The sequence below is a fragment of the Notothenia coriiceps genome, unplaced genomic scaffold, assembly GCF_000735185.1.
Source record: "Notothenia coriiceps isolate Sejong01 unplaced genomic scaffold, NC01 NC01_scaffold00037250, whole genome shotgun sequence".
NCBI lineage: Eukaryota > Metazoa > Chordata > Actinopteri > Perciformes > Nototheniidae > Notothenia > Notothenia coriiceps.
The window spans coordinates 3126251-3136731 of record NW_011369951.1 but is presented as its reverse complement, the minus strand read 5'-3'; the positions used below and the strand labels follow the sequence as shown (position 1 = coordinate 3136731).

At 40.4% G+C, this 10481-nt stretch overlaps 3 protein-coding genes across 4 annotated transcripts in view; 1 reads left to right on the top strand and 2 right to left on the bottom strand.

The window, feature by feature from the left end:
- hexa (hexosaminidase A (alpha polypeptide)) overlaps positions 1 to 10481 on the bottom strand; it is a 189123-nt gene that overhangs the window by 26049 nt on the left and 152593 nt on the right. The window lies entirely within an intron of this gene.
- Positions 1 to 10481, bottom strand: part of LOC104966695 (putative 2-hydroxyacid dehydrogenase UNK4.10) — a 60429-nt gene that overhangs the window by 20061 nt on the left and 29887 nt on the right. The gene's annotated exons all lie outside the window — the stretch shown is intronic.
- Positions 4289 to 10460, top strand: ccdc33 (coiled-coil domain containing 33). Of its 2 annotated transcripts, none has more exons than XM_010795922.1 (11): positions 4289 to 4378; positions 5375 to 5517; positions 5661 to 5724; positions 7248 to 7437; positions 8802 to 8890; positions 8977 to 9108; positions 9217 to 9310; positions 9391 to 9515; positions 9701 to 9790; positions 9900 to 10016; positions 10100 to 10460. In XM_010795922.1, exons 1-11 carry the CDS (start codon positions 4328 to 4330, stop codon positions 10160 to 10162), a joined length of 1158 nt encoding a protein of 385 aa, XP_010794224.1. In that variant the 5' UTR covers positions 4289 to 4327; the 3' UTR covers positions 10163 to 10460. The 2 variants fall into 2 exon arrangements, with proteins under 2 accessions (XP_010794224.1, XP_010794223.1); XM_010795921.1 differs by having other exon boundaries at positions 4307 to 4378; positions 5354 to 5517.

The window sequence follows — 10481 nt, the reverse complement described above, 5'->3', positions numbered from 1 at the left end:
CACTGACGCGTAGGGGGAGAAGGGGCCGGTCAGCGTTTCCTCGAAAGCCGGGAGGCCCCGCGGAACCGGCGCGGCCGATGTCCCTCTGGGGTGCTGCCAAGCCGGTCCAGGATGGCCTTCCTCAGATGCCGGTACACATGCCGAGAGGCTGCTGGCAGGCTGTGCCCTCAAATATGTCCAGGTATGCCTCCGGATCATCCTCTGCCGTCAATTTCTTGAGGGCAATTGAAGGCGGTCGGGCCGGGTTGGTAGCGGGATCGGCCTCCCGAGCGGCCGGACGCTGCAGCAGCTCCCGTAGGAGAGCCCGGTCCTCGCGCTGGCTCGAGGCGATCCCGAGCAGAGACTCGCTCTGCTGTCGCTGTAGTGCTGTGCTGGTCTCCTGCATGTGAGCGAGACGTTGGAGGGCCTGACCCAGCGGGGTTTCTCCTTCCGACATCAGGTCCCTGTTCAGGGGCCACTGTGAGCCTCTCCGCTCACACCGGGTTCAAATCAGGACGGAAAGAGCAGGTTGGTGAAACACAGGCGTTTATTAACTCCAAACAATAACATGCGCGGGTCTCAAACGTTGCCCGGGTGGGAAACTTCTCAGGTCCTTTGGCGACCTTCCAGGATCCCGCCTACTGCATAACAGAACAGAACCAGGTTACGACATGCTTTTCTTCCCGCACTGATTACCTGATTCCGATCAGCTGTCTGGCCTCCGGCCGAGCCACTCCCTTCACTCCAGCAGCCAGCGCCCAAACCACACCCCGCTGCTACATTGACCAAATACTTATTTTCCACCATAATTTGCAAATAAATTCTTTAAAAATCAGACAATGTGATTTTCTGGATTTTTTTTTCTTCTCATTTTGTCTCTCATAGTTGAGGTATACCTAGGATGAAAATTACAGGCCTCTCTCATCTTTTTAAGTGGGAGAACTTGCACAATTGGTGGCTGACTAAATACTTTTTTGCCCCACTGTATGTATTAACTAATCTGTTTCAAATTGAAGGCAGGCTTGGTGTCTCAATGCAAAAATGAATTACTCTAATCTCTTCTTGTAATAGCTTGTATCATTCTAACTAAGTGGAATTACTTAACTACTGTGTTTAAGAACACATTTTAAGTGCAAAATCTGGTGTTTCCCAAGCTCCTGTAGGCTTATGGTTATAAATCAAAATAGATATTACCAGGCAGTTAGTGTCAAAAATATCCAAAGTCAAAACTGTTCGGTCATACTCGTAGAATGATGATTCAATGGTGGGCTGTTTGCTCAAATTGGATTATTATTTTTGTTGCTTTATTTCATTTGCATCACTGTTACTGAGCGGTTTGCACTCATTCACACACCAGTCATTACGCTCAGGGCTGACCCTGCTTTTAGGTGCATGTCCTGTTTGCTGACGGAGCGTCGACGAAGCTTCACCGTAATTGACAGATGTTGATTTACTGATAATCCTTGGCTTTGGTGTCACTGTGGACCTCATAAGGAGTGGGATTGGCTTGCAGTCTCACACGTCCTTGAATCAAAGCTGCATGTTGCCCTTGACACACACCAATCTCTCTCTATCCCTCCCCTTGGTCTGTGTCCCACTCTCTCTATTGCCAAATTTAAAAACCTTTATAGCCACATACCGCCTCACTGCAGATGTGATTTTGTTTTGCTGACAGGGGCCCAGTTATGATTACATACAGACAAAGATTTCAATTTCTCCCGGTAGGGCAGTAATTACATTTGTTGGTGACACATTTTAGTCACAGCTGGTTGCATCAACAATTGGGTGAAATGTAATGTTGCATTTAATATTTCCTCATCTATATACTCTATATTAGTCTAATATAACTATGAGAAATGTAATGGTAAGAGTTATTATTAAGTATATACATTTAGTGTAAACTATACAATGTCTCTACTGAGTGTCAAAATGAATGATTTAACACATCATGGGCGTGAAATCTGTCTGTTTCATATCTCCAACTCCATCCAGACTAAAATACTTAAGAGAATTGAGAAAGGAATTTTTATTAAATGCAAGTGAAACTGTTTCACCCTTGTTTCTCTTTTCTAATCCCATTATTTCTTGATTAAAGTCTCTGCTGCAGCAAAGTAATAAAAGAGAAGCTGCCATACTGCTGTGCTGAATTCCTGTGGTGAGGGGAGAGCAGCTGGCGTGCAAACTACCTCTTTTCTCCATTTATTTTCTCCTTTCTGATTCAGTTATCCAACACCTATTACCTGCGTGTTTTAGCACACTACAAGTATTTCCGCTCGGCTCGTCATTTGTGAATGACACCATGGGATAGTGCTTTTAGAGAGAGGAAAGATGGGGAGGATGCTGAGGTCAAATGTGTGAAAAGAGGAGAAAGAGTGAAGTCTGGGTCAGATGAAGGTTTGAAAGAAATAAAAAGGTAGTGGACAGGAAAATGTGTAAATTATGGACGTAGAGAAAGCTCCCGGGAGCCGCCTTGCTCTGGCAGGCTAATTGAAGCTCTGAGCTGTCACTCAAATGAAGAGGCCATTTGCTGCATTTTTGTAGGCTGTGTGCTGAATTCTGATGATGTTACAGAAAGCCTAGTACCCCCCTACCCCCCCCCCCCCTCTCCTGCATGGGGACACACAGCACACATCCCACTCCCCTCCACAGCTCTCCACAGATTATATGTAACAGGGTCAAAGGCATTCTGAACACGACAAGCTACAGCAAAGCAAAACATGTGCATATGAATCATTTTGTAAATTTGTCGAGCGGTCTCATACATGATAATGTGATATTAGACTCTGCGGGAAGTGTTTTCTCTTGTACAGGTTTTCCCTGGTTGGATTAGAAGAGATTATGTCTTCTAACAGAGCACATAGCTGCGAGCATGCAGTGAATTATTTATCAAGAATTAAAGCAGCCAGTTATAAAAATATTTATCTAAAAACTGCCAGACTGCAAGACTAGGCTTTTTACATGTGTTGCTGTAACAGAAATTCACTTACATGGTTACATAAAACTGTGTTGAATTATCTGCCAATGTTGGGTTTAGCTAACTGCATATTGATACCATACAGTTTTTATGTGTTCACATTTGAACCAACTTTTTCAGGTGGTTGTTTTTGCCATTGTAGGCAGCTGTGTTGAGCTAATTTGTGTCAAACACTATCCATTGCCTGTCCACTGTTTATCTCTCATACATTTAGCAGAACATGTGTGTGGACAAATGAACATACAGTATATAACATTGTTTTCACAGATTGCAGATAAAGTAAATTGAGATAGTAAGAGCAGTGCCAGGCACAGTCGTTTACATAATATATTACTCTTCCTTCCTGCCCCCTTTTTTAATCATTTGGTTTTAATCAGATCTTGTGCCATCAATGATGGTCTATTCCTGCCTAATGAGCTACCCAAGCAGGAGAGTTATCGATCCGTGCTATCGACAGTTCCACATACATTTGCTTACAAGCAAGTGCACAGAAAAAAGAGAACTGAGTATATTTTTTCAATTTTTATGAAAATACAAACATTTGGAGATACATGTTGCTATTTGAACATGTATCCAAAAATCACCTGAGCTTTTTCATAATTTTATATTTGAATTCAAATCAAGTATTTCTTCATCATGGAATTACAGATTTGACATCAGACTCTCACGGAGTTGAGTGAAGCTGGTATTAATGCTCAGAAGGAGCCACAGGTGCTGCACAGCACTTCACTAAATCATTAGTCAGTCCCCATCAATCTGTTTATCCATAGACAAGATTCATGTGGGGGCTGGCATTTACTGATCAGGAACCTCCCTTTGATTGAATTGATTTGTCTGCTGTGCCTCCAGGTATGAAGATAAAGGTTGATTTTCTTTACAAAACGCTCAAATCTAAAGTGAAACATGGCAGAAGTACTCAGATTTACAGCAGAAAACAGTGCAGAGATACTTTCTTACAAGTAAAAGTCATTTAGAATTACACTAGTAATAAAAACATATACTTAACGTACCAAAGTAAAGTATTTATTATTATGCAGATTGGCTCACTTCAGGATAATTAATAATAAAAACTAGCATGTAAAAATGGTACGGTAATTGTAGCAAGTTAATTAAAAAAAGACCACTGCAAACAAGGTATTTAGGAATTGAAGCTGTAAATACATTCTTTACCATTGTTTTGCTTTGGGTTGAATTTGAAACATGATACTACATTATTTTGTACATAACAGGAATTAAACTCCTTGGCCTGAAAGTTGCTAAGGCTGGTGTTGTGGTTACAGGTTGATTGTTCTGATTTAATGACAGAGCTCCGACTCTCACATCCACCATCAGTTACGTGTTCGCTCCTCTGATGAGGACTCTATTTTCTGTTGGATGAAGGCCTCAAAAAAGACTAAATCACTTAGCAACCCTGCAGAAGTAAAGGTAGGCTCCTTTAATGTGGAGGTATGTGTGTTACCTGTAGGAAGATAATAGATAATGACTCTTTTTCATGTAATTCCTTTGAATGCGTGCTACCTGGCAACCACAGTATTTGACAATGTACACTGTATATGCATGGCTCGTGTTGAAGGACTTAAGGACTGTTGACTAAGTGCTCTCTTGTTATAGAGTGGGTGCTGTATGCATAGTGATGTAACAGCCTTTATATTCAAGAGATGAAGAGGTAGAACAGGCCACACACAAGCACTGTGAGTACTGAGGGGGCATAGCTACAATGTTTTTGGGATAAAATCGTTCGGTTTCTGTAAAAATACAACTTCGCTTGCCCAACATTTACAAAATGAATGCTGCGCCTGCTTGCTTGTGGTTTATTGTGTGTATTTAACCCCTGTATGTCACTGAAATCAGATGTACTTTATGCTAGAGTCCAACGGACTAAACTACAGTAATACTATTGGTTATCATCTAGTTTAGAACCAATTTGTGGGAAAATGAAATAAGGAATTTGTTAACCATTTTCTGTGCCACAGACTGGACCTATATTTTAATGTAGGTGGTGTTATTTAAGCTTGGGGGTCAATTAGACCACACCAAGGTCAAACTCCTTAAGAACATTCTCTAATAACATAAATCCTGATTTTGGGAGGGACATCTCTTTGTAAACTTCAACACATATTACAAATAAAGAGGATATGAAAATCCACTTTATCCATGTTATACAGCTGGGGTTTCTGAGAAACGGAACAGTTATTTAATTTTTCAGAAGACTTCTGAAGATATCGGTTCAAAATTAAGTTTATAAGCAGTTCTGATAAAATGTGGAAAAGTCAAGTATTAATCTGGTAAAACAATGTTACAGAACATAAGGTTGATGTTTCTTATGAGCTATTTCTGAGACTACTTCTAGCCCAGTGTCGAAATGCATGTTATACTGTAAATGTGACCAATATTTCCTAGTCTACATCTTATTTTCTGAAGGATGGATACAACCTCCCATCCCATGATGCCCTTGCACAGATCCTACCAAATGGTCAGAGGGCAGCCCAACGAGAACCGGAGAGACCAGAGGCCAAGCAACCCAACATAAACCACACCTATCATATACATCATCCACATCAACGGTGAGGAAAACAGCTACATGCAAGAGGCATGGATTTACTGTCATGATCATTGTATGAATGACATTTTAGTAGGATTAAAACAAATTATGTCTACGTGTTATTTCCCTAATCCATTATTTGTATTAAACGTGTTCATGCCTCAGACCCCCACTGCATACGGGTGAGGATGATCACCGCATGGCAGAGATCACCAACCTCCAAACTAAGGTGATTAGACAAAATCAATACCTAAACTCTTGAATCAGTGAAGCAATCCCCTCGGTCACGTTTAGTAAGTGAACAGGGACATGGAAAAGCGGATGGGATGGGGGAGTATAGTGAAGCAGTATCACAGATCAGTGACAAAATGGCAGATAAAAAAGGATTAATATTTCCTAGACTAATTGCACTCAAGGAGGTTCAAGAAAAATGGGGGGAAGCTATTGGCCCGTTGTGTTATTAATGTTCATCATGACTACTCCTGTGACTGAAATGTTTTCTTCATAATTGCATTTAATTAAAAATCTCATTATCACAATACACTCCAGCTGCCTTCTGTCTGTGATACAAGTGTCCCACAGTGACAGCATGTATGACAGCAAGGCAACTTTAATGTCCCCAAATCACAGCGAGATGAGGGAACCTCCAGTATTCACAGGCAGAGGAGGACTCCCCTTTATGTTTTGACAGATGATTGGACTCTCCAGACTCATCATGGGGAGGCGTCCTTCCCATCATGCCTGTGGGCCCCCAGTGGAGACACCATCTCCTCTACACTCATGATTGTCACCTTGTCCTTGCCCTTTCAATTAGATGCTCAATTTCACTCTTGTGTCCCACGGGAGTCCCAACCACACCATCTGAGATTGGAATGATCGTCGCCCCCTCCTCATACATGCAGCTGGACCCTGCTCTCAGTTTCCATTCAATTCTGTCTTTTCAATGTGAGTGAACGAGCATGTGTCAGAGCAGAGAACAATGAGCGTGGAAGCTGCTAGACAACACGCACACACCTTACACAGAGACTTGTCTTGATAACAGGGCTCTGCAGAATCATAAATCCAAGGAATTGCATAATGTTCAAAGGGAAAGAAGGGCAAAACATGTAGACAAAACAAACAAAAAGGCTCAAGATTGTATTTATTCAGTCTTGTTTTTGTGTCTGCTTTCCTGAAATACCCTCATGAATTTGGCATGAGTTTTTCCTCCTCAGTTCAGTAAATGGGCTTTCACACAAGATGCTACTTGAATGCACGACTAGGATTTATCCAAACACCCTGCTTAAAGCTCCCATGACAAACAAGCTTCACAGGATAGGGTGTCCCTTTGGATTTGAGGAGCCCAAGTCATCAATTCATTGTACCGAAACCTTAGTCAATCGATTATAAGTACATCACACGCAAAATGTTCTCTCTTTTCCAGTTATGTCCCATTTCCCACATCTACTATCCCAAACCAGCAGAAAACAATTACTCTTTGAGAAGCTTAGACTTTGTGATAAACTGAACACATAACACATACTTGCTGCTGGGATGTTTTCATATTCTCCTGGTGTAGAAAAAGGTTTTGTTGTCTATATACTGGAGGACACCTTTAAAGACGTGGGGTTGAAGAGACATCTAGTGGTGGTGGTGATATACAAACATCACCATTAAATGTATGGAATATTCTTGTGCCATTTTTTGTTCCTGGAAATGTTCTGTGTATTGTATTAAATGGTTTGAAACTAACCTATGACATCTTAACATCAGGAAGTGGAAAACTATCGCTCAGCCATGGGTAAGATGGCAGAAGACATCATAGCGCTGAGGACACAGGTGGTGAGGTTGGAGGCAGAAAACAGCCAGCTCCGCTCTGCTCTGTCTCTGCACCAGGACCTCGGCAAAGACCTGTTGGACGACATCCACGTCATTACCAGGGCTGAGATTGCTAATTATATAGGTAACCTGAGATGGCAAAAGTAAACGCATCCTTTACTCAAGTAGAAGTACAGATACTCGTGTTTAAAAATACTCTGGTAAAAGTAGAATTACTGACTAAACGTATTTACTCAAGTAAGTAAAAGTAAAGAAGTATGGGCTTCGAAATGTAGTTAAGTAAAAAGTACCCATAACTACCAACTGTTTTAAAGAGTAACTGACCTCCCTTTATATTAATAGAACAATAATGTCATTGTTAGCTACTGAATGTTTCGAAGCTGAACAACGGCAAAATGACAACGTTTTCATTGGTCCCTCTTCTTTAGAGAAGACCAGGAAATGATGGATACACGCATCATGTTCAGATCAATAGGCACGCAATGACTCTGAATAATAATAATCACGCCACCAAACACAGATTAAAACTAAAGTAGCGAGCCTGTTTGGAAAATGTAAGAAGTATAAAGCACAGGTATTTGTGTTAAAAATGTAAGAAGTAAAAGTAAAAAGTCGTCAGAAAGATAAGTAGTGGAGTAAAGTACTGATACCAGAAAATGTACTTAAGTACAGTAACAAAGTATTTGTACTCCTCTACTTCCCAGCTCTGTGGGTAACCACAGCAGAGAAGTAAAGCTTTAATAACCCAACCATATACATTCATATGTTTCCTGCGTTAAACTAAGCCTGAACCAAAACCAAACCAAAAAATGCAAAAGCAATAGTTGTCATTTGTTTCATTAATGTCATAGAGTTTATAATCCAATCAGCAGTTGTTGAACCTTCAGTTCATATTGGATGGATTAAGGGCATTTCACTGTCAGATGAAGGAGGGATGTTGGAAGGTGGCTCGCTGTGTGCTAACTAATCCTTGTGAGTGTCTATTCCCAAGCAGACTGTGCCTTTTTGCGATAAGGCAGCTCATTTTGGCCATGGACCCAGATAAGCTTTGTGGGTAGTTCATCCCTTATCTCCTGAAGGACAGTTTGCGACCCTCAATGAAAGGATGTTCATGAAGGTCTCTCTGCTGGCAGCAAAGCAAAGGAAACTGATTTAACTCCCACCCGACAGAAAATCCATTACATTTCAAAAGTTTTATTGATGTTTTTTTTTTTATTTGTGCTGTTCAAATGTCTATGCCTCAGAACTGACATACTAATCATTCTCAATTTGAAAAGTCACTGAAATGTTTCATACGTTACATACAGAGCAAATGTTGAGTCTCAACTTCTATAAAATAACCTGTGCCTTTTCTTATTTCAACTAATTATGTAGCAAAAATAAAGAAACATGTATATGCTTATGAAAATGTGTTCAAATAAATGGCTTACATGTAGAATTACCATGCTCCTATTATGCTCCTCTGTATGATGTGTCTTCCCCTCTTAGCCTCTCTTAAATTGAAGCTGGCCAATGAGACCAGTAAAGCCGCCTCTCAAAGGGACCGAATCCAAAAGTTGCAGAACAATCTGATCAAGGTTAAATAACATTAAAGTAATACATGTCAGTGTATACAGTACAAAGTGTTAATATAGTTCTCCAGCTTTATTTGTGTGTTGAGCAGGAAAACGACAGTGAGAAGGAGCTGCTAAAGCTTCAGAGAGTCCACCAGCAGCAACAGGAGGATTTGCAGCGCTGCCATAGCCGCTTGGCAAAGATGGCAAACTTGGAGGCAACAGTGAAACATCAGGAAAAGGTGAACAGTCTGTTTCATCTGTATCAAAACAGGGAATGCTTCTTTCTATGACAGCTTGAAATGTATGTTAGTATAATATTCTGTAAACTTGTTCCATCCAATTTTCAGGTCATTGAGAAGATGGAGAAAGCATTAGATAGCAAACTCATAGAGAAGAGTAAACAGACTGGTGACAGAAGGCCTTTGGTAAATAGGCAAAAAGGTAGGTGGTTTCAATGCGGTGAGATAACAAAACACAAAACAAAATGTGCTGAAGCAATGACATGTTTTCATCCTATGTAGGTGGCACCGATAACAGAAAGGAAGAGATAGAGTCCGCCCTGGCAGCAGAAAACAGTCGTCTCAGAGGAGAGCTGGACAGGATTCACCAGCAGCCGGCCCCAGTTGTTAAACAGCAGTCAGCCCAGGTACCCCTACACTTTATAGACAGGACTCACATAGTGTGATGTGAAAATTCTGTTTTACTGTCATCAGATTAAGTGTTTGGGGATTGGCAGCTCAGATTTCTTTTGAGAATATATTTGAAATGTTATTGTCCTACTGATATATTGTATTAAAGTTTCTGAAATCTAAATGTGTCATGTACCTTCAGAGAAAAGAAGCCCTTCCAGTCGAGGAGCGAATTAGTTTACTAAGTAAGCTGGAGAGGGCAGAGGCAAGAGTTCAAAAACTGGAGGCTCAGGTGAAACAAATATCAAATATGCACACAGTATTTTATTTGTATTCAGTCACTTTTAAGTTTTGCATTAATGTTTAAGAGGATGATTTGCCGTGGTTTGCATGTATTACAGTTGGAGGAGAACTCTAATTTATGGGGGAGAGAAAAACAAGAAATGTTGACCAAACTGAGCGAGCACAGGCATGGCTTCGTCCGGACGTCCACCACAATCCTTAATAACGTTCCTTCGGTCAGTTGAGTGCTACTTGCTGTCATTTTACATGTGCTTTATGAATTATTTTATGTGTCATGGGCCATTTTTGCTTCTTACAGAGATCTGTACCAGAATCATTGAATGAGCAAAGCAGACAGAGGAAGCAGAAGAAGTCCTGTTGACCCAGACTAAACATAAACACTCACAGTTTTCTTTGATTCAATATTCCAAATAAATTCATACATTTAGATAAACTAAAAAAAGACATTTTACAAGACATATTTTGAATCAAATATTTTATTAATCTTTTGGAGATATTTTTTAAATACCTTTGCCATGTGCACACAGAATAAAGCATCTGGAAATTGTTTGAAATATTTTACACACAAACACTACACATTACTATCACTTGTACAATTACTCATTGAGTAATATACAGTACATATAGTTATGTTTCATTAGTTATTGAATTACAGAGGTAAATTGTTCTTGAAGGTTATT